At 45.2% G+C, this 24,671-nt stretch overlaps 1 protein-coding gene across 2 annotated transcripts in view; it reads right to left on the bottom strand.

The window, feature by feature from the left end:
* Positions 1-17,322: 17,322 nt before the first annotated feature.
* Positions 17,323-24,671, bottom strand: part of CD63 (CD63 molecule) — a 65,752-nt gene continuing 58,403 nt past the window's right edge. For both annotated transcript variants that reach the window (XM_069230626.1, XM_069230627.1), the window contains exons 7-8: positions 19,078-19,161; positions 17,323-17,942 (exon numbers count right to left, since the gene is read on the bottom strand). In XM_069230626.1, coding sequence (XP_069086727.1) covers positions 17,877-17,942; positions 19,078-19,161 — 150 coding nt within the window. In that variant the 3' untranslated portion in view covers positions 17,323-17,876. The remainder of the gene's footprint in view (positions 17,943-19,077; positions 19,162-24,671) is intronic.

Genomic DNA, 24,671 nt, shown 5'->3' with positions numbered 1-24,671 from the left:
TTTAATGTTTCAATGGTTGTCTCCACTTCCGCTCCCAATAGTTGCTGCTTATTAAAAGGCATGTTAAGGACCGCTTGTTGTATTTCAGGCTTAAAGCCTGAGGACCACAACAAAGCATGTCTTCCAATTGTAATGTTAGTGTTTATGCCTCTAGCTGCTGTATCACCTGTGTCTAATGCTGACCTGGTTGGTTATTGGCAATGGCTTGTCCCTCTTTCACTACCTGCTGTGCCCTTTTCTGGTGTTCCTTTGAGAAGTATTGCAGGAACTCCTGCATCTCATCCCAATGTGCCCTGTCGTACCTAGCTAAAAAAAGCTTGTGAATTGGCAATACGCCAGTGATTCGCAGCCTGTGTTGCCACCCTTTTGCCTGCTGCGTCAAATCTGCAGCTTCCTTTTATCAGGGGGAGGAGCGTCCCCTGCGGAATGGCTATTAGCGCGTTTTCTGGCTCCACTAACTACAATGGAGTCTGGTGGTAACTGCTGGGAAATGAAAACTGGATCTGTTGGTGCCAGTTTATTTTTCTTATCTATTCTAGGTGTTAACACCCTGACTTTGACTGGCTCTTTAAAAACTATCATCGGCGTGTTTGATCATACCAGGCAGCAATGGCAAATATTGGTATGGTTTGTGAGTTGAGGAAAGAGTGTTAAAAAGAAAATCCTATTACAACAGCTCAGAGTGCATCTGCACACTATGATATGCTGCTGCCCTGGAAATAACCTGGTTATATGCTGTGGTATCCTCTGGTGGAGATGGTCTTTGGGATACAAATCAGGATCATTAGGTGGGATTAGATCAGAGTCATACATGTCCCATGGAACCATGTTATAAATACTATCACCCATATAGTCCCAATATGAAGAAGCATGAGATTGTGTGGGTGAAGTTGGTGGTGATGGAGTAGGAGGTGGTGGAGAACAGGTAAGTTAAGGCGAATGTGGTGGAGAAAGCTGAATAGTCTGGCTTTTCCTTATGCTTGAATATTTTCACTGGTGAAGGGCCAGCATCCAAACTCTCTTGGAATGCTAATTTCCTCTGTCATTGGAGGAGGAGAGGCAATAATCTTTCCAGTCTTTCGGGATTTGAATTCTCCTTGGTTTCTGGTTCATAACCTCAAGAACGGGTCTAATGTCCAACTCCCCTCACCCCTGTTCTGAAGATGAAGCATGTTTTCAGCCTTTTAAAGGATGTTCCAAACGTTTGGTGGCAGTATGCTTCATACTGGCCGAATAAGTGGTTGCAGCAGTAGGAAAAGTTTTCCGCTCCGAAGATGGGCTTCGATGTCTTGGCTCCGAAGAGGAACGTGGATGTTTCAGCTCCGCTGGAAGCCGACTGTTCAGAAGTGGAAGCCTCCATCTTTCGACTTTGTGCCGAAACAGGCGCGACAGTATGTTGTTGGGGGTGAGTTTTGGCCTTATTCGGTGCCGATCCCAAGGGCCAGTTGATGTTTTAGGGTGGAACCATGGCTAGCAAGCAGTGGTGTACCCAAGGCCTTGTGTGGTCTTTTAGTTTGTTGGGTAAGGGCTGGCGTACTCATGTACTGCGCTGCAGAGAGTGCCTGGCTGTCCTCTGAATCTTAGTCAGAGTCAAAATCTCGAATGGAGACTGCCGTCTGTGCCTGTTCTTCACCAAGGATGTTGGGCCTGAGCTCTGTGGATTTCGACGCTATCTCCAACCGCCTTGCTCGTAGATCTCGTAATGTCGTCTTTGATCGAAAAGACACACGCCTTGCAGCTTTCTTCTTGGTGGTCTGGAGACGGGCAGAGGTTACACACCGAATGCTGGTCGGTGTAGGGAAACTTGGTGTGGCACCAGGGACAGAATCGGAATGGAGTCCGATCTATGAGCCTGTGATGCAGTAGGCCTGAAGAGGCCAGAGAAGGACACGGGCACCCGAAAGGGTGTTTATTCAATCCTGACGCTACAATCGGATTGAGTGTAGTGGGAAACCATGATTGAAAACTATACCAACGGCAGGGGCGGCTGGTGTTCAAGGGCTAAGGGGCTGCACCCCTAGCCTTTTCTGGCCTCTCTAGTGAAGCATATATTTAATTACATGATGAAAGTAAAACATTTTCTGAGTGAAAGTTGTGCACTTTGAAAAGCCCCACTGCGCCTGCGTCAGTATGTGGCTGAAAGCTGCACAGTAGGGCTGACAGGGCTTGCCCACGCAAAGCCCTTACATTTTCTCTGAACGCAGTGACGTCCCTGGTTTATCTCCTCCTCCACCAGAAGCCCTGATAGTAAACAGCCTGGAGCGTTTTTAGTTCAGCCCTGGTTTCTGAAAACTTCAAGTCACTCCGATATTATTATCCATCCTTTCCTATTTACTCAAATGGTGGGGTGTAATCAGAAGGGTCTACGTACCAGAGGTCACATTATATTAAAAGAATGTGGCATTGCGCAAAGAAAATCCCCTTTTCCTGCATTACAAGCAGTCTGTGGCAGAGAAATGGAATAAATACAATAAATAATTCCATCCAGGGCTCTCTGGGAGACAGGAGTGTGACCTGAAGACCTCAAGTCATAAATATTCCAAAGACAACCCTGCACACAAGTAAGTTGAAGCTCTATCTTTTTTACAGACAATAAGAAAAAAATCTGTTCTCTCAGCTCTCCTCTCCTTTCACTGCCTCTGTAGGTGATTTCGTCTCTCAAAGGCAGTAATGGTTCCAGTAATTTATCATGGCTTGTTATGCTTGTTTTATTTCTTCTGCAAACTAATGACGTGATATGTCATATTAAACATGTAATCCGCAGCTCAAATAAACGTGCACCTTTTATCACTGAAACATCTTCATCCCAGCCGTCTAACATTCACTGACATAGAGCCCACTCTTTCCCCCATTCCTCACGCAGTAGAAGTGGATGCAAGCATGAGTAACTTGGTGCCTTGTCTTGGGTAATGGTAAGTGTTATAATGCTAATCTTATGTTATCTTTATGGTACTGAGACCCCTTGCCACACTAACCTCCCCCACTGTCGCCATAGGCCCTGGCTGCAAATCGCTGGCTCCTTTAGAAGTGGAGGTGCTGCATTTGTTCCCTCATGAAACTGATCCAAAAGACGAGCATGGTTCTTGTTCCCTTGCAAAATTGATCCAAATATTGGATTCAAATACAAAGGGAGGAATATGTGCTTACAGTAAAGGCAGTTATCTGCTGTATGGCCTTAAAACTGTCCCTATCATCATGCCCTTAGCATTAATGCCAAAAACATGAATTGATATGCAAACAATGAATATTAAAAAGTGATTTAGTTACTCTTATTTCACATGTTTTAATTAATGTTGCTTTCACCAAGAGAGTTAGCTGTTTCATCACGAGCTGTTTCATCATGATCTGTTTCTGTCTTGCCTAGTGCACACTTTGATTCGTGCCAGGTGTTTATGAGGGGCTTTCATTGAGAGTGCTGGTGCTGAGGGTGAAGGTAAAGCAAAGTGCCTGTCAGTGTGTTGGCGTCTTCACAAAGCACACAGAACAATGGTCACGTTTTCCAGTTACATTTGACATTTAGGGCCAGATGTATCATGAAGGCCTTTTGCGATTCGGAAATAGCGATTAAGAAATTGCATCACATTTGCGAATCGGTAGTAGCGATTTCTTAAAAATCCCAAATGCTATTACCGAATCGTAAATTACGATACCAGCCCCATTCGCAACTATGGGCCTGTTGGCCCATATCTGCAATTTTTTTGCATTTCCAAAATTGCGATTTCTTAACCAGAGATCACAATTTTGGAAATGCAAAACCCCAGGGTGCTGGGAGCCTTTGGCCCCTTCTGCTGCACCCAAAATTATTTTTTGGGACATGTAAGGTGCACACATGCCAAAAGGGCATGTGTGTTTTACATGTACATTTTAAAAATGCATTTAAAGTGCATTTTTAAACTTTGCACATGGTTACCACCAGGTTCAACCTGGTGGTAAATAGAGATTCCTAAATGCCCAAATCGCATTTAGGAATGGCTTCATACATGTGCTAAGAAATCGCAAATAAGGAATCCTTATTTTCGATTTCTTATTTAGAGAGTTGCAATTTGCAACTCTCTAAACAGGGTCGCAATTTTAAGGAATCGCTATTTTAGCGATTCCTTAAAATTGCGTTCAGAATGTCTTTCTTACATTCTGAACTGGCTTTTTGCATTCGCAAACGGGCATTCGCACCATTTGCGAATGCAAAAAACCTTGATACATCTGGCCCTTGGTGGAAATGTGTGTGAAGAGGATGCACAGAGGTCATAATATTTAGAGGCAAAAGGTAATAAAGTGCTTATATTTGGATGAGTGTAATGTATGTTTGGGGTGGTAAAATGAGGGAGCTGCAGGGAGTGCATTCAGGGGAGAGTGAAAAGAGGGTGCTGAAGAGGAGAGAGGAGGATGAAAATGTGCAGATGGATGAGGTGAAGAGAAATAGGGCAAACATATCTAACATTAAAGAACAAATAACTGAAGGTCCTACTCCTTCCGCAGGCCTCAACCATATTTAATTCATAGTCTCACAATTTCAGAATTGAAACTTTTTCAATGTTAATTATTTATAACTAATCATTGTTGTTACTCATTTATCTTCCACAGCTAACCACCATTGACAAAGCCAACTGTACTGACAGGCTTTACGTGATGTCATTGTTGTGTTACATTTCTGGATGCAATAACATCTAATTTTGCATTTTCCCTTTTAGAGAGCCCCCACTTTTTTTCATCCCACTTAAAGACCTGTCTGCACATATTTCTGTATGACTGGTTGCAGCCAGCAGTTGTGTGTGCTTCCTGATGCCTGGTTAGAACATGTTCTTCCAAAGTTGATGCCGCATGGAGTGCAAGACAGTGGGTAAACACACACTTTAAAGGGCCTGAAGTTGTTGCAGTGTACAATTCGCACATTAAAGTAAAGGGTGAACGTATTAATGCAGTAAGATATGTGTTATATTTCAAGACTATACATTCCCACTGCTTTATAAACCTTGCTTTCTCACTAAATTTATTTCCTTTCAAATGGACCACTTGTCAATCTTTTTTCTATTTTTTCTTGGGTGGAGGACCCACCCTGGACCCCACGTTTGTCCACTGAGCTTGCTCGCTACATAAAAGTCATACCAAGACTATTACACCCCACCACTTTCAAATGTCACCAGCCACCACTGACAGACGGTAAGATAAAGGATAGGGAAGTTCAGATAGTACTGAACCGAAATTACCAGAGCGAGAGGGAACACATCCGAACCAGACAGTGGAAAGAAAACAACCAATCTAACAAAGGAGTCAATGTCCAAACGCACTATCACCGAGAGGAGGAGTCACTCGATCCTGTGACTCGAAAAAAGCGTGAAGAAAAACAACTTGCAATACTCCGAGCTCAACACTAGATGGCGATATATGCATAGCATGTGTATCTGCAGCAACACATGCCATCGAACTATATATATATATATATATATATATATATACACACACACACACACACACACACACACACACACACATATATATGGAAAATGTCACTTACCGAGTGTACATCTGTTCGTGGAATGTTCCGCTGCAGATTCACATGCTGTGCACTGTTCCTGCCATCTAGTGTTGGGCTCGGAGTGTTACAAGTTGTTTTTCTTCGAAGAAGTCTTTGAGTCACTGGACAGAGTGACTCCTCCCTTTCGGCTCCATTGCGCATGGGCATCGACTCCATCTTAGATTGTTTTCCCGCAGAGGGTAAGGTAGGAGTTATAGAGTGAGAATAGTAAAGATGTCCATGCAATGGGATAGAGATGTATGTACAAAGTTGAGGTAAAGGAATGTTTATTTACAAATGTACAATTTCTAATTGCAACTTAGACGGCTACAGGCTCCCGGGAGGTGGGAGGGTGCATGTGAATCTGCAGCGGAACATGCCACGAACAGATGTACACTGGGTAAGTGACATTTTCCGTTCGGTGGCATGTGTAGCTGCAGATACACATGCTGTGCATAGACTACAAAGCAGTAATCCTCCCCAAAGCGGTGGTCAGCCTGTAGGAGTTGAAGTTGTTTGAAATAATGTTCTTAGTACAGCCTGTCCTACTGTGGCGTGTTGTGTTGCTAACACATCTACACAGTAGTGTTTGGTAAAAGTATGAGGTGTGGACCAAGTGGCTGCCTTACAAATCTCTGTCATTGGTATGTTACCTAGAAAGGCCATTGTTGCTCCTTTCTTTCTAGTGGAGTGTGCCTTGGGTGTAATGAGTAGTTGTCTTTTAGCTTTTAGATAAAAAGTTTGTACACATTTCACTATCCACCTGGCTATGCCTTGTTTGGATATAGGGTTACCAGTATGGGGTTTCTGGAATGCAACGAACAACTGTTTAATTTTACGAAATGCTTTTGTTCTGTCTATATAGTACATTAGGGCTCTTTTTATATCTTATGTATGCAGTGCTCTTTCTGCCACGTAGTCTGGCTGTGGGAAGAAGACTGGGAGTTCCACTGTTTGGTTTACATGAAACGATGAAATGACCTTTGGTAGAAAATTTGGATTTGTGCGGAGAACCACTTTATGTTTGTGTACTTGTATAAAGGGTTCTTCAATAGTGAAAGCCTGTATTTCACTAACTCTTCGTAATGAAGTGATTGCTACCAGAAATGCCACTTTCCAAGTTAAGAATTGGATCTGACAACAATGCATGGGTTTAAAAGGTGGACCCATGAGTCGTGCAAGTACAATATTAAGATTCCACGAGGGTACTGGTAGAGTTCTTGGAGGTATGATTCGTTTTAGTCCTTCCAAGAAGGCTTTAATGACTGGTATTCTAAATAGGGATTGTGTGTGTTTAATTTGCAAATAAGCCAAAATTGCAGTGAGATGTATTTTGATGGATGAAAAGGCTAGATTTGCTTTTTGTAGGTGTAGTAAATAACCTACGATGTCTTGTATGGACGCATCCAACGGTGTGATGTGTTGTGCTTGGCAGTAGAAGACAAATCTTTTCCATTTGTTAGCATAACAATGCCTGGTTGTAGGTTTTCTTGCCTGTTTAATGACTTCCATACACTCGTTTGGAAGATTTAGATAGCCAAACTCTAAGACTTCAGGAGCCAGATTGCTAGATTGAGCATTGCTGGATTGGGGTGTCTGATCTGCTGTTTCTGTTGCGTTAACAGATCTGGTCTGTTTGGAAGCTTGACGTGAGGTACTACTGAGAGGTCCAACAGTGTGGTGCCCACGTTGGTGCAAGAAGTATTAGTTTGAGTTTGTTTTGACGCAGTTTGTGGACTAGAAATGGAATGAGTGGGAGAGGGGGAAAAGCGTAAGAAAATATCCCTGACCAGTTGATCCATAGAGCAGTGTCCTTGGACTGAGGGTGTGGGTACCCGGACGCAAAGTTTTGGCATTTTGCGTTTTGGTTTGTGGCAAACAGATCTATGTCTGGTGTCCCCCACTGGCGAAAGTGTTTTTGTAGTACTTGGGGATGTATTTCCCACTCATGAGTTTGCTGGTGATCCCGACTGAGATTGTCTGCTAATTGATTGTGAATCCCTGGGATGTATTGAGCTATTAGGCGAATGTTGTTGTGAATTTCCCAATGCCAATTTTTTTGTGCTAGGAGGCGAAGTTGCGATGTGTGTTCCCCCCTGTTTAAGTAGTACATTGTTGTCATATTGTCTGTTTCGACAAGAATGTGTTTGTGAGCCAGAAGAGGTTGAAAAGCTTTTAGTGCTAGAAAGACTGCTAGCAGCTCTAAGTGATTTATGTGTAGCTGTTTTTGCTTGTTGTCCCACTGTCCTTGTATACTGTGATTGTTGATGTGTGCTCCCCACCCAATCATTGATGCATCTGTTGTGAGAATGGCGTGAGGCACAGGGTCTTGAAAAGGCCGCCTTTTGTTTAAATTTGTGGGGTTCCACCACTGAAGCGAATAGTGTGTTTGGCGGTCTAACAACACGAGATCTTGGAGATGACCCTGTGCCTGCAACCATTGTTTTGCAAGACACTGCTGTAAGGGCCGCATGTGTAACCGTGCGTTTGGGACAATTGCGATGCATGATGCCATCATGCCTAGGAGTTATCACAAATCTGACTGTGTAACGCTGATTTGGTTGTATTTTTGGTTCCATGGTGTGGAATGACTGTACCCTTTGCGGGCTTGGACCTGCAATCGCTTTTTGAGTGTAGCTTCCAAGTATTGCTGAATATGGGATGGTTGCAAGAGTGATTTTTGGTAATTTATTGAAAACCCTAGAGTGTGTAGGGTATCTATTACGTAACGTGTGTGATCTTGACACTGCTCTTGGGTGTTGGCCTTTATTAGCCAATCGCTGAGATATGAGAATACATGCATGTGTTGCCTCCTTATGTATGCTGCTACTACAGCAAGGCATTTTGTAAATACTCTGGGGGCTGTTATCCCGAAGGGTAACACCTTGAATTGGTAATGTTTTCCTTGTATAACAAACCTGAGGTATTTTCTGTGAGATGGATGGATGGGTTTATGCCAATATGCATCTTTAAATTCCAGTGTTGACATGTATTCCCTGTTTTAGTAATGGGACTACATCTTGTAGTGTCACCATATGAAAGTGTTTGGATTTGCTGTGCAGGTTGAGAGTCCTGAGATCTAATATTGGCCTTAGTGTTTTGTCCTTTTTGGGAATAAGGAAGTACAGGGAATAGACCCCTGTTCCTTTTTGCTGATGAGGTACTAGTTCTATGGCTTGTTTTGTTAATAGTGCCTGCACCTCTGTTTGTAACATTGTCAAATGGTGCGACAATAGTTTGTGCGCTTTTGGGGGAATATCTGGTGGAAAATGTGTGAATTCTATGCAGTAACCATGTTGGATAATCGATAGAACCCATGTGTCTATTGCTATGTTTGCCCATTGATTGTGGAACATTTCCAGTCTTCCTCCCATAGGGGATGTGTGTTCGGGGAAGGTGATGGCAAAGTCACTGCTTGGTGTTAGTGGCTTGCTTTGTAGGCTGGAATTTTCCCCTGGATCTTGGAAATTGCCCTCTGAAGGACCCTCGAAACCCCCCTCTCTGTTATTGTGATTGGCATGAGGGATTTGTCTGTGAGGTAGATGATTCTGATGGCTGTGGCCTGAAACCTCCAAACCCCCCCCCCCCCCCGCCCCGATACTGCGTTTTTCTAAATGACCCACTGTATTGGAATGAGTAAAGCGCTCCCATCGCTTTGGCTGTATAGGTGTCCTTCTTCATCTTTTCCATGGCTGTGTCCACTTGTGTGCCAAATAGCTGTTGCTGGTTGAATGGCATGTTGAGGACCGGCTGTTGAATCTCCGGTTTGAAACCTGATGATCTAAGCCATGCATGGCTTCTAATTGTCACTGCAGTGTTTACTGTTCTTGCGGCAGTATCGGCTGAATCCAATGCAGACCTTATTTGATTATTCGTTATTGCCTGTCCCTCCTCTACCACTTGCTGAGCTCTTTTTTGGTATTCTTTGGGAAGATTTTAAATGATGTCGCTTATGTCGTCCCAATGAGCTCTGTCATATCTTGCGAGGAGGGCCTGAGAGTTCGCTATGCGCCACTGATTGGCTGCTTGTGACGCTACCCTCTTTCCTGCTGCATCAAACTTTTTACTCTCCTTATCTGGAGGGGGTGCATCTCCAGATGACTGGGAGTTGGCCCTTTTTCTCACTGCGCTGACCACTACTGAGTCAGGGGGCAGCTGCTGAGTGATAAATACTGGGTCTGATGGTGGTGGTTTATATTTCTTCTCCACCCTTGGTGTTATGGGCCTTCCCTTAACAGGCTCCTGAAAAAACTGTTGGGCATGTTTAAGCATGCCTGAGAGCATGGATAGACTTTGATACGACATATGTGTAGAGGATAAGGTATTAAAAATAAAGTCGTCCTCCAGTGGTTCGGTGTGCATGCTCACATTGTAGAAAGCAGCAGCCCTAGCCAAAACCTGTGTGTAGGAGGTGCTATGTTCAGGTGGAGAGGCTTTAGACGGATAGCAGTCCGGGCTATTGTCTGACACAGGGTCATCATAAAAGGTCCCACGGGTCTGTATCTTGATGCGACTGCACCGTGTGTGGGTGACTGTGCAGTGGGTGTAGCAAGAGGAGAAACAGTTCTTTGAGGAGAACGCAGAGGAGAATGTGCTGGGGAAAACTGGAGTGGCAGAGATTGCTCTCTTGGCAGTTTAGCCTTTGGCTGCTCAGTGTCCGAGCGTCCTTGGAAAGCCAGTTTCCTTTTAAATTAGAGAGGAGGTGCTGTAAGGATTTTTCCAGTATCCTTGTGGATCTGTATCCTTGCTGGTCGCTCATCAAATTCTTCCATTTGGTGAATTTCTTCCTCGAATCTGTGGCTTGCTTTCATCTGTTTAGAAAGTCCATGCTCCTCCGTATATGAGCCTTTTTTTGGCTCCAACGCCATTATTTTCAGCACCGAAATGCCCATGGTGACCGTAGGCCTCGGTTCCGAAAGACTCTTTCAGGCTTTTTCGGAGACTGTCTTGACTCGAGCCCGAAGACTTAGATGCAGGTGTGGCCTTTTTCGGTGCAGAGGGTGTTGCTTGGTCACCGCTTGATCTCTTGCGGGTATAGCCATGGCTTTACGGCAGTGGCGTCCCCAAGGCCTTTTGTTTGGGCTTGGAATGGCTCTAGGTTTGGGTCGGGGCAGGCGTACTCATGTGTTGGCCTGCTGTCGGTGGTCGGCCTGCGTCGGAATCGTCCGAGTCGGATCCTCGAATGGAGATGGCCATCCCCTCTTCTTCGACGTCGAGGTGCTCAGTACTCTTCAACGCCATTTGTAGTCGTCTCGCCCTTCGATCCCTCAATGTCTTCTTGGGGCGGAAGGACCTGCAGGCCTCACAAGTATCCTCTCGGTGGTCCGGTGATAAACAGATTCCAGACCCGATGTTGATCTGTGTATGGATACTTTGAGTGGCACTGTGGGCAGAATTGGAAAGGGGTCCGGTCCATGATGCTTCCTGCGGTCGGGCCGACCAGGCCCAGGATGGGCGTGGGTGCCCCGAAGGTGTGTTTCGCAGGTGTCGATGCAAGATGGTATTGTTTTCGATCGCAAACTGACGATTTTTGAACTTTTCCGAATCGAATAACCAGAGCGAAGAGGAACACGTCCGAACCCGATGGCAGAAAGAAAACAATCTAAGATGGAATCCATGCCCATGCGCAATGGAGACGAAAGGGAGGAGTCCCTCGGTCTCGTGACTCGAAAAGACTTCTTCGAAGAAAAACAACTTGTAACACTCCGAGCCCAACACTAGATGGCAGGATAATGCACAGCATGTGAATCTGCAGCGTCTCATGCCACGAACAGATGTACACTGGGTAAGTGACATTTTCCATTCGGTGGCATGTGTAGCTGCAGATACACATGCTGTGCACTGTTCCTGCCATCTAGTGTTGGGCTCGGAGTGTTACAAGTTGTTTTTCTTAGAAGAAGTCTTCGAGTCATGAGACCGAGGGAATCCTCCCTTTCGGCTCCATTGCACATGGGCGTCAACTCCATCTTAGATTGTTTTCCCCGCAGAGGATGAGGTAGGAGTTGTGAATATACTAAAAGTGCCCATTCAATGGAGTAAGTATGTATGTACATAATGTGTATTAATATAGTATTTATTTACAAATTTACAATTTTCATTCAACTTATAACGGCTACAGGCTCCCGGGGAGGTGGGAGGGCACATGTGGATCTGCAGCGTCTCCTGCCACGAACAGATGTACACTGGGTAAGTGACATTTTCCGTTCGATGGCATGTGTAGCTGCAGATACACATGCTGTGCATAGACTAATAAGCAGTAATCTCCCCAAAAGCGGTGGCTTAGCCTGTAGGTGTTGAAGTTGTTTGAAATATATTTTCGTAATACAACCTGTCCTACTGTGGCTTGTTGTGTTGTTAACACACCTACACAGTAATGTTTTGTGAATGTATGAGGCGTAGACCATGTGGCTGCCTTACAAATTTCTGTCATAGGTATATTTCCTAGAAAAGCCATTGTGGCGCATTTTTTCCTAGTGGAATGAGCTCTTGGTGTAATAGGTAGATCTCTTTTTGCTTTAATACAGCAAGTTTGAATACATTTCACTATCCATCTGGCACTGACTTCCTTGGATATAGGATTTCCTGCATGAGGTTTTTGGAAGGCTACAAAAAATTGTTTTGTTTTGCAAAACTGTTTTGTTCTGTCAATGTAATACATTAGTGCTCTTTTTAGGTCTAGTGTATGTAAGGCTCTTTTGGCTACTGAGTCTGGTTGTGGAAAGAAGACTGGGAGTTCCACTGTTTGGTTTAGGTGGAATGGTGATATAACCTTTGGTAAGAACTTGGGATTTGTACGGAGAACCACTTTATGTTTATGTATTTGTATAAAGGGTTCTTGTATAGTGAATGCTTGTGTCTCACTTACTCTTCTAAGAGATGTGATCGCTATTAGGAAGACTACCTTTCAAGTGAAGTACTGCATTTCACAAGAGTGCATGGGTTCAAATGGTGGTCCCATGAGTCGTGTTAATACAATATTAAGGTTCCACGAAGGAACTGGTGGTGTTCTCGGTGGTATGATTCTCTTATCCCTCCATAAATGCTTTTATGACTGGGATTTTTAAAGAGTGATGTTGAATGTGTAATTTGTAGATAGGCAGAAATTGCTGTGAGATGTATTTTAATGGATGAAAAAGCTAGCTTAGATTTTTGTAAGTGTAATAAGTAGCTTACAATGTTTTTTGTTGACGCATGCAATGGTTGAATTTGATTATTATGACAGTAAACAACAAATATTTTCCATTCATTTGCGTAACAATGTCTTGTAGTAGGTTTCCTAGCTTGTTTAATGACCTCCACACATTCTTGTGTAAGGTCTAGATGTCCAAATTCTAAGACTTCAGGAGCCAGATTGCTAGATTGAGCGATGCTGGATTCGGGTGTCTGATCTGTTGTTTGTGTTGAGTTAACAGATCTGTTCTGTTTGGTAGTTTGATATGAAGCACTACTGACAGGTCTAGTAGTGTTGTGTACCATGGTTGGCGAGCCTAAGTTAGTGCTACTAGTATTAGTTTGAGTTTGTTTTGACTCAATTGGTTTACTAGATATGGAAGGAGTGGGAGAGGGGGAAAAGCATAAGCAAATATCCCTGACCAACTCATCCATAATGCATTGCCATTGGAGTGAGGGTGTGGGTACCTGGATGTAAAGTTTTGGCATTTTGTGTTTTCTTTTGTTGTGAATAGGTCTATTTGCGGCGTTCCCCAGTTTTGAAAGTAGGTTTGCAGTATCTGGGGATGAAGTTCCCATTCGTGTATCTGTTGGCGATCTCGACTGAGATTGTCAGCCAACTGGTTTTGGTTTTGAATTCCTGGGATGTATTGCGCTATTTGGTGAGTGTGATTGTGATTCGCCCAATTCCAAAATTTTCTGTGCTAAGAGAGTTGTGATGAGTGTGTGTCTCCCTTTTTGTTTAAGGGATACATTGTTGTCATGTTGTCTGTTTTGACAAGAATGTGTTTGTGGGCTATTAGCGGTTTAAATGCTTTCAATGCTAGAAACACTGCTAGTAGTTCTAGCTGATTTATGTGAAGTTGTTTCTGCCGAGTGTCCCATTGTCCCTGGATGCTGTGTTGGTTGAGGTGTGCTCCCCACCCTACCATAGAAGCATCTGTTGTGATCACGTATTGAGGCACTGGGTCCTGGAAAGGCCGCCCTTGATTTAAATTTATATGATTCCACCATTGTAGCGAGGTGTGTGTTTGGCGGTCTATCAACACTAGATCTTGTAGTTGACCCTGTGCCCATTGTGTTGCTACGCACTGCTGCAAGGGCCACATGTGTAATCTTGCATTTGGGACAATGGCTATGCACGAGGACATCATGCCTAGTAGTTTCATCACTAATTTTAGCTGATACTTCTGGTTTGGGTGCATGCTTTGTATAATGTTTTGGAATGCTTGTACCCTTTGTGGACTTGGAGTGGCAATCCCTTTTTTTGTGTTGATTGTTGCTCCCAAGTATTGTATTTGACACGGCTGTAGGTGTGATTTTTAGTAGTTTAGTGAGAAACCTAGTTTGTGAAGGGTTTCTATGATTTTTTTGTGTGTTGAAAACGCGGTTCTTGTGTGTTGGTTTTGATTAACCAATCATCTAGATACGGGAACACGTGTATGTGCTGTCTTCTGATATGTGCCACTACTACTGCAAGGCATTTTGTAAATACCCTTGGTGCTGTTATTCCGAATGGTAACACTTGGACCTGGTAATGTACTCCTTGTATTACAAACCTTAAGTATTTCCTGTGTGAAGGATGTATGGGTATATGGAAGTACGCATATTTGAGATCTAATGTGGTCATGTAGTCTTGTTGTTTGAGCAAGGGGATTACGTCTTGAAGTGTCAACATGTGACAGTGATCTGATTTGATGTAAAGATTTAGTGTTCGGAGATCTAATATGGGTCTTAAAGTTTTGTCCTTTTTGGGTATGAGAAAGTACAGGGAGTAAACCCCTGACCCCTTCTGATGATTGGGTACTAGTTCTATTGCATCTTTTTGTAACAACGCTTGGACTTCTATCTGTAATAGATCCATGTGTTGTTTGGACATGTGTGTTTTTGGAGGCACATTTGGTGGTAATTGTAGAAATTCTATGCAATAGCCATGTTGGATGATGGCTAGGACCCACGAGTCCGTTATTTCCTCCCAATTTTGGTAAAAATCTGTTAGTCTCCCCCCCACTGGTGTTATGTGTTGGGGATTTGTGACACTGAAGTCACTGTTTGTTTTGAGGGGTCTTTGGAACCTCCCTCTAGTCTTAGGGAACTGTCCACCTCTGTATTGTCCCCGAAAGCCTCCTCTGATACTGGCTCTGGTATGTGGGCCTGGTTTGTGAGGTTGAGGGTTTTGTGGTTTGGCCCCGAAACCCCCCTCTAAATTGTGTCTTCCTAAAAGTGCCTTTGCTCTGTGGGGAGTAGAGCGCGCCCATGGCCAAGGCCATATCTATCTTTGTTCAGCTTCTCGATAGCTGTGTCCACTTCCGGCCCAAACAACTGCTGTCCATTAAAAGGCATATTAAGCACAGCCTGTTGGATTTCGGGCTTGAATCCTGAGGTGCGCAGCCATGCGAGTCTCCGAATTGTGACCGCTGTATTTACAGTTCTTGCAGCTGTGTCTGCTGCGTCCATTGCTGAACGTATCTGGTTATTTGAGATACTTTGGCCCTCTTCTACCACTTGTTGTGCACGTTTTTGGAATTCTTTGGGCAGATGTTCAATAAAGTGTTGCATCTCATCCCAGTGGGCTCTGTCATATCTTGACAGCAAAGCCTGTGAATTTGCAATGCGCCATTGATTGGCCGCTTGTGCTGCCACTCTTTTTCCCGCTGCGTTGAACTTGCGACTTTCTTTGTCGGATGGTGGTGCATCTCCGGAGGTGTGTGAATTTGCCCTTTTACGTGCTGCGCCTACTACTACTGAATCCGGTGTCAGTTGCTGCGTTATGTACATAGGGTCTGTTGGTGGAGGCTTGTACTTTTTCTCCACCCTAGGAGTGATGGCCCTGCCTTTTACGGGTTCTTGAAATACTTGTTTCAACATTCCCGGTAGCATCGGAAGACTATGGTACTGACTATGTGTGGACGACAGTTTTAAAAAAGTCATCTTCGATAGGTTCAGCGTGCAGTGTCACATTGTGAAAAGCAGCTGCTCTGGACAACACCTGTGTGTAAGCAGTACTGTCTTCAGGTGGTGATGGTCTTGCTAGGTAAGTCAGGACTGTTATATGACACAGGCGCATCATAAAGATCCCATGCATCTGGGTCATCTTTGCTCATGCCTGTCTGCGTTGGAGACTGCCCTATAGGTGGGCTAGCAATTGGTGAGGATTGCGGTGATGGTGGCGGAGTTACTTGTTTTGCCACCTTTGTTTGTGGTGGTTTAGCCTTTTCTTGGAAAGCCAGTTTCCTTTTCATCCTTATAGGAGGGAGAGTTCTTATCTTCCCTGTCTCCTCTTGGATATGGAGCCTTCTCTGTGTATAATCTGGATGCCCTGCTTCTAGCTCTTGCCTGAATTTATGGCTTTGCATTTGTGTGGAAAGCCCTTGCTCCTCAGTGTAGGAACTTGTTTTCGGCTCCGAAGCCGGATGTTTCGGTATCGAAACCTTTTTAACCGTCTTTCGGCTCCGAAGCCATTCTCGAGTTTCGGTGTTCCGATCTCTCGGTGCCAACTCATCTCGGTGCCGGTATCTCGATGTAGAGATTGTTCTGAACCAGTGTCTCGGGCAGAGTCTTTTCTGTGACGGTATCTCGACCGGAGTCGGATGACTTCGACACGTGTGCCCTTTTTCGGTGCCGATGGACGGTCACTGATTTTTTGGGTTAAGCCATGGCCTGCCGGCTGTGGCGTCCCCTGGGCTTTGACGATTTTTACGTGAGTTTTGGTCGGAGCTGTTTTACTCACGGTTTTCGGCGTCTGTTCTGTTTCGTCAGAGTCAGCAATGGAGAAGGTTTCTTCTTCCTCCAAGTCGTGGTGTCCTGACGGCGCCGATGCCATTTGAAGCCTTCTCGCTCTCCGGTCCCTCAGCGTTTTCCTCGACCGAAACGCTCGACAGGCCTCACAGGTATCCTCTTTGTGTTCAGGAGACAAAAACAAATTACAGACCAAATGTTGATCTGTGTAAGGATACTTGTTGTGGCATTCGGGGCAGAAGCGGAATGGGGTCCGTTCCATTAGTCTTGTAGATGCACGTGGTCGGGCTGACCAGGCCCCGCCAGGGAATCAAAACCCCGAAGGGCCACTGGAGCGCTTCAAAATTCGGTGTCGATCTGCGTTAACTAACCAGATACCGAACGCAAACAATACCATCAAATTTTTCCGATATCTAACTAACTTTCCGAACCGAAACACAAAGCGAAGCGGAACACGTCCGAACCTCATGGTGGAAAGAAAAACAATCTAAGATGGAGTTGACGCCCATGCGCAATGGAGCCGAAATGGGAGGAGTCCCTCGATCTTGTGACTCGAAAAGACTTCTTCGAAGAAAAACAATTTGTAACACTCCGAGCCCAACACCAGATGGCGGGATATGCACAGCATGTGTATCTGCAGCTACACATGCCATCGAACATACATATACATACACACTTTCAAAGCCTACACATTCAACCAGTATAAGAGGGTCTTGTGCTAAATGACGGTTCAAGAGCTTCGCAGGCGCTCACGCCTGCGAACACTACTGATTGGTCACCGAACCACTAGTGTGCACCAGTAGGGGGCATAAAACAGTTTCCATTTGCCATTTTTAATCCACAAATCACAACCCTTCACTTATGCCCCTTGAACAACCAACCGAAAAAAAATGACAAGAAAGCAGGTTGGGACGTTTTTTTATTTTCGTTCAAATTTACACGTAATGCCATTTCGGTAGAAAGCAAATACAAAACACATGGGGCATATTTATACAAACGAGACGTGTATAACGCGTACAGTAATCATTCTTGCCCCAACCACACAATTTTTGGCAAGGGCAGTGCAAACAGCAAGAAACCAAACCAGCCTAAGGGACGTTCCAGGCTGCCGGCACAACCAAGCCAAAAACATATTCTTAAACATTTTAAACATTTAAAAATAGAATAGGTCTTTATACAAGGGACAGTAAGAGGGATGCAGGAAGAGGGCCCATCAAAAGCAGAGTCACTAATAAAGCTTCAGAAAGTCCCCGCCCCTCGCCTGGTAACAGACGATAGAAAGCAAGATTACACAAAGTGATTGCTCTTGGAGAGTATGGGTTGAGGAGGGGAACAAGTACTTCTAACAGGACGGTGTGAAACAGGATGTCCAAGATACCCAGAAACACAGTGTGGCAGGAGTGCAAGAAAGGCAGCGTGGTGTTCATCTCCTTGTGATCCACCGCGTTAGCAGGTGCTACATGACTTCATATCCGCTGCGGATGCCCTTCATCAGGCAACAGGCGAAAATGATGCCTAGGAGCTGCAGGAGAAAAACACATCGAATCAGGGGGGGGAAGAGGACAGCAATACAGCAATACAGGCAAGCTGCAGAGTCTCCATCAGTCCCCACACTAGTTGTCACCCATCCCTCACCTCAGTGCCTGCGCAGCAGTCACTGGATCTCATCAGCTCAGTCACTTCACACCCATTCTTGCCATCTCTGCTCGAGGACTTAAGATCTTGAAGAGAGGTGACAAAGAGCTCCTCCCATTGTCGAGGTAAGGTTTGTCACAATGGGACCAAGATACTTTAACAAACATCACAAGGCAAAGACACTATCATCCCTACAGAAGAGCGCCCTACCACCAGCTGCAGTACACTCCTACTCAGTACTTAATTTGTAAATAAGTTATGTGCTGGTGCTCAAAGCCCTACTCTTAAACATGTGGATGCTGCAATTAAGTGTGCGAACAAGTAATATTGAGCAGCGTAATCCTGAAGCAATCTCTGGCCTCTTCAATCAATTTACAACCACTTCAGCTCACTCCTGCAGCTTTTTAATTTCTCCCATTGTGACGCTTTAGTTTCTCTTCCTCAGTCTTTCCCATGTGTGTCTTTTGCTCGCAGTAAATCCTTAAGGCAGAAAAAAGTGCCAGCGCTCCACACCAGAAACAAGCACAAATTAAGCACTGCTCCAGCTGCTCCCTAGGAAAGGCTAGAGAATCACTGGCTGCAAGATTACAAGAAGTTGATCAGAACTTTCTCCCCAGAAACAAAATCCTGTCAAAAGGCTAGCTTAGTTCCCCTTAGATGGTAGAGACCATCTGCATTCAAAAGGATTTTCTAAGACAAGAGTGGAGGTGGGAGACGAAGACATTTAATGCTTAAGACTGAGTGGGCTGGTTTGCCAGGGTTAATGCTTGCAGCACACATCTAAACCATTTTTGCTTTTCAATGGAGATACTCATTCAGATGAAGGTTGGAGTCTATGCTCATCAAATCTTTTCTCATAACCCTGTTTTGCAAACGTGGTCTCATAAGGACCTCCTACTTCATGCAGCGGGATGGGAGACTGGACACACTCAATCTGGCATAACAGACAGCCCTTCCAGCCAAAAGCCCACCCTCAACTCCACTTTGCAGAGCAATAAGAAATAAATGCAGTCCCACTTTACCTCAAAGGCTGCTATGCCGATTGCCACGCCAGCGATCACCTTTATGTTTCTCTCCAGCCAGATCTTTAGCCCAGCCACACAGCCCTGAGGACGAGGGAGAGGAGAGTTTAAAAAAACAAAAAAAACAAAAAAAAAAAACACCCCCCCCCCCCCCTTTAAGAGCCTTTTCAAAAATGCATGACAAAGCCACTACAGTGAAAACTTAAAAATGCTACTTACCCAGTAAGCATCTGTGGCTGTAGATACACATGCTCTGCATCTTCCTGCCAACTAATGTTGGGTCCAGAGTGGTGCAAGTTGTTTTTCGTTGAAGAAGTGTTTAGAGTTACAGGATTGAGTGACTCCTCTATAGTGTGCATGGGCATAGACTCCTTTGTTAGAGGTCTCTTGCCGCCTTTGGGTTCAGACATGTCTTTGCACAGTCTTTTGACTCGCTCCGGTTCAAAGTCTTTTTTCCTTCAGCGGTATTGTTTCCACTTGCGCCTTTCCAGCTAAGCACTTGCCTTGATTAGTCTGTAAGGACAGCAACCACGTGACCTACAGGGCGCCCTCGCCCATCTCAGGCCTACTTTACCACACGCCACCAAACTGTGTGCCAACCTGATGGAACAAACATCTGTATTCTTAACTATCCATCTACCTATGACATTTCACAATATTGGACTGCCTTTGTGAGGTAGTAAAGCCTACAAAGAGGTTTAGTTTCTTTTAAACTTTTGGTTCTATCAATGTAAGACGTGGGTGCTCTTAACATTTAGAGTGTGGAAAGCTATTTCCACAATGGAGTCAGGATGCAGAAAAAAAAAAAAATGAAAAAAAAAAACAAACACAAACACAAACAAAAAAAAATGGTAGTTCAATGGATTGGTTTACATGGAATTGTGAAACCATTTTAGGAAGGAACTTAGAGTTTGTGCGAAGGACCACCTTGTGTCTATAAATCTGGAAGAAAAGTTTCTTCCAAGTACAGTGCCTGGAGCCCACTTGCACGCCAGAGTTATTTGGTGGCAACAAAGCTACCTTCCATGAAAGATACTGTATATGACATGAAGGCACATGAGCCTGGTAAGCACAATATTGAGGTTGCAGGGAGGTGCAGGAGGCACCATAGGTGGAATGACCCTTTTAAAGCCTTCCATTAAAGCTTTAATGACTAGGATTCTGAACAAAGAACTATGTTGTCTGTTCCATTGCAGTTATCACTGTGTGATGTGTAGACTGAAGTATAAGCTAAACTTCCTTTTTGTAAGTGGAGCAGATAAAGGGCGTCTTGAACAGTAGCTTGCTACTGCCAACCTAAACGAATTGAGCCTCAAACAAAACATTCCCATTTTGCAGCATAACATGTTCTGGTTGTGGGTCTACAAGCTTGCCTAAGAACTTCAATACATTCTGCAGGCAATCCTAAGTAACCAAACTGACTTTAGAAGCCATATCACAAGGCTGTGACTTGGGGTCTGGATGTCTGATCTGTCCTTGATTTTGAGTGAGAAGGTCCGGCCTGTTGGGAAGCTTCTCACGGGGTACTACTGATAGGTCCAGAAGTGTGGTGAACCATGGTTAACGCGCCCAAGTGGGAGCTACAAGGATCATGGTGAGACATATCCCTGATCCTCCAAACCAGAAATGGAATGAGAGGGAGAGGTGGAGGTGGAAAAGCAGAAGCAAATAACCTTGACCAGTTCATCCATAGTGTTGACTTTGGATAGTGAGTTTGGACACCTGGAGGAAAAGCTAGGGCATTTTGAGTTTTCTGCTGTGGTGAAAAGGTCTATCTGAGGAGTTCCCAACTTTGTGAAGTATGTTTGAAGGACTTGTGGGTGGCGTTCCCATTAGTAGACTTGTTGCTGCATCCTGCTGAGCAGACCTGAAAAGTCACTGTCCATCCCCGGGAGAGAGATACTCTACCACCAGGTGAATGTGGTAGTGGAGAGTCCAATTCCAAATTGTCAGAGTTGGGACAACCATGCCCCCCCCCCCCCTCCCTTCTGTAGATAATATATGGCTGTCATGTTGTCCATGAGGACTAAACAACCTTGTTAGATAGGTGATTAAGATATGCTTTCAGGGCTAGAAACACTGCCTGAAGCACAAGGTAATTGATATGTAGGGATTGGTGACAGATCCTTTCCTCCCCCCCCCCCCCCAGAGGCCCTGTACTGCAACTGAAGGTGAGCACCAAGCCTTCAGTGATGCATCTGTGGTCAGTATGACCAAAGGCACAAGGTCCAGAAAAGGCCACCCTTTCAACAGGTTGGTGGTGTTCCACCACTGCAGAGAGCGCAGAGTATGCCGGTCTAACACCACTAGATCTTCCAGGTGAACCTGTGACCAAACTGTGGCAGTCCCTGCTTTGCAGTGGAGAAAGCCTCAGGGCGGGGATGGTCTTACCTCGGTCTTTATGGTTGTTGCCTCTGTAAGAATTCCTCTAGAAACCCTTAGACTAGGAGGCTGTCAGGACTGAAGTGGACACCTCAGATGAGGATTTATAGGAGCTTCTGAAACTGGGGCAACAAAAAGTGCCTTTGTGTGGGAGATTAGAGGGCACCCTTGGGGGTATCCATGCACTTAACGTTTCAAGGGTATTATCAATTTGAGGGCCAAAAAGATGCTCCTTGTAAAAGGCCATGTCAAGGACTGCTTGCTAAACTTCTGGTTAGAAAGCACACTTTGCTCTGCTTTCAGAGGACGACACTTATGTTCAAGCTGCATGCAGCATTATCGGCGGCATCCAGGGCACAGCAGATGGAATTATTGGAAATGGTTTGCCCCTCTAAACTATTTGTTGCCCTCTCTTAGAGTGCTCAAATGGCAGAAGCTCCTCCATTTCGTTCCAGTGCACCTGGTCTTATCTGACTAGCAATGCATGAGAGTTGAAGATACGCCAATGGTTGGCTGCTTGTGTAGCAACTTCGGCTGGCGGCATCAATTTTCTTGCTTTCTTTCTCGGGAGGTGAGGCCCCAGTTGTCTGGCCATTGGCATGTTTTGATGCTGTGGGGGTCACAATGGGGTCAGGAGGGACCCAAGACTTTATATGGTGGCTAAGAGGAAGCCAGCTTATATTTTGAAGGGCGGGCTCCTTAATTTCATCAGCATGATGAATCATGCCAGGGATCATTCGGAGAAATTGAATATCCCTGTGTGAGGATTAATGTGTCAAACAGGAAGTCCTGTTCGATGAGGTCCCTGTGTAGCTCTACATTGTGAGATGCAGCTACTCTCTCTACTACTGGTTAGTGAGAAGTAGCTTACTCTGGTGGTGAGGGGCATGCAGGGTACAGGTCAGGATCATTGGAAAGGATGGCATCAGGATCCAAAGTGTCCCAGGGATCTCAGTCATGTTGTAGGTCATCCAAATCTTCCAACAAACAAAGGAGATCCTCGAGGGGTGTAATCTCCTGGTGTAGGTGAAATAGGAGAATTAGGGGCTGTAGGTGGTGGAGAAGGGGAGGGGGGGCGGAGGAAGAGGGGGAGAAGGCCTGCGAGATGGGCTGGTGGCCTTGTCCTTAGTAGTTCTCTTTTGAGGTGAAGGAGTGTGTTTTCCCGAAAGGACAGCTTCCCCTAACAGTAGAGGAGAAGCAACAATGTGTCCTGCACCCTCTTGAATATGGAGGCAGCCCTGATGAGCTCCCACGGTCTCCAGTATATGCTCCACCTGAGAGGGAGTAGCAGAAGACTGACTAGAGTCTGCTCAAGTTTATGGTTCTGTGGGTTTCAGCACCAAAGGTTTTGGTATGTGCAATGTCCCCAGCACATATGTGGAGGCTGTGGGTGGTTGGCTCGGAGCGAAGGTTCAGGCTGAAATGGAGATGTCTCAGTCCAAAAAGCTGGCGGTCTAAGCTGAAGATGATGGTATGATCTTGGCTGTTTAAGGACAGGCAGCAGGTCAGCCAAAACGGATTTTGGTTCAGACTATGGCCTGGTGGTAGTGGCGGAACATCAGCCTCTGAAAGGGGCCTCTTTAGAGTCTCGGGGTGGGTAGGAGGGTCTACAGTACTAACGGGTTGTGCTGATGTTAACTTGTGGCTTTCAAGCCAAACTGCAGATTGGAAGAATCCTGATGGAGGGACTCTTCCTGCACAGGTTCCTCCAGAGTCGGTTTCTCCCCAACGATGTCCATCTGGAGTCTTGAGCGCCATTTTCCAGTCAACATGCCCTTTGGTCTCGAAGAGACTTCTTCAACTGGAAAGATCTACAGGCGTCACAGGTACCCTCCAGGTGATTGGGAAACAAGACAGATTGCACACCAAAGGTTGATTAGTAGGGGAAATTTAGCATGGCACAGAGGACAGAAGTGAAATGGCGTTCATTCCATCAAGTTGCCATACTGTTCAATGGCATGTGGCAAGGTAGGCATGAGATGGGCGAGGAAGCCCCGAAGGATGTGGTCGATGCCCGGACCAATGAATTGAGGCGAGCGCTTCGATACACAGGCGTAAACGGAAACAATACCATCGAAGAAGGTAAGAAAGATTTCGAACCAGAGCAAGTCCAAGGACTGCGAAGACACGCGTCTGAACCCGAAAGCAGAGAGAAAACAAATTTAACGAAGGAGTCAATGCCCATGCGCACCACCACTGAGAGGAGTCACTATCCTGTAACTCAAAACCCTTCTTTTAAGAACAACTTGCACCACTGTATCTACAGCCACGCAAGCCATCGAACAAGAGTTCAAGACTTAACAGTTTAATCCTAGTTGTCAGTTCATAGGCATCTTGAAATTCACACATCACCTTCATCAAATTCACAAGAGCCGAAGGTATCTGCCTATGTGCTGGGTTTAAGCACACTTATACGTTGCCTTCAACTGAGTTAATGGGGATTCTTGCGTTTAGATTTTGAAAAGGAAAGTATATGTAGACTCCAACATTAGAAACACAATTATGTTACTTTTCCCTCTTAAAGAAAGTGATTTAATAAAACAAATGTATATTAAATCCGAAGAAAGGAGGCAGAGGCCCTTCGACATTACAGCTCTGCCACTTCAATGAAAAATCACTGGCAAAGCCAAAAAAAAAAAAATAATAAAAAAAAGAGAAGACTTAGACTTGCACAACCGGGGGGGGGGGGGGGGAAGAAGAGGAGGAGAAGGGAAAGAGAGAGAGGGGGGGAGGAGAAGGGAAAGAGAGAGAGGGGGGGAGGAGAAGGGAAAGAGAGAGAGGGGGGGAGGAGAAGGGAAAGAGAGAGAGGGGGGGAGGAGAAGGGAAAGAGAGAGGGGGGAGGAGAAGGGAAAGAGAGAGAGGGGGGAGGAGAAGGGAAAAAGAGAGAGGGGGGAGAAGGGAAAAAGAGAGAGGGGGAGGAGAAGGGAAAAAGAGAGAGGGGGAGGAGAAGGGAAAAAGAGAGAGGGGGAGGAGAAGGGAAAAAGAGAGAGGGGGAGGAGAAGGGAAAAGAGAGAGGGGGAGGAGAAGGGAAAAAGAGAGAGGGGGAGGAGAAGGGAAAAAAAGAGAGGGGGAGGAGAAGGGAAAAAAAGAGAGGGGGAGGAGAAGGGAAAAAAAGAGAGGGGGAGGAGAAGGGAAAAAGAGAGAGGGGGAGGAGAAGGGAAAAAGAGAGAGGGGGAGGAGAAGGGAAAAAGAGAGAGGGGGAGGAGAAGGGA

Source organism: Pleurodeles waltl, chromosome 4_2 (genome assembly GCF_031143425.1).
Source record: "Pleurodeles waltl isolate 20211129_DDA chromosome 4_2, aPleWal1.hap1.20221129, whole genome shotgun sequence".
Classification (NCBI taxonomy): domain Eukaryota; kingdom Metazoa; phylum Chordata; class Amphibia; order Caudata; family Salamandridae; genus Pleurodeles; species Pleurodeles waltl.
Note: the sequence above shows the minus strand (reverse complement) of the source record. Positions and strands in the feature narration are given on the sequence as shown.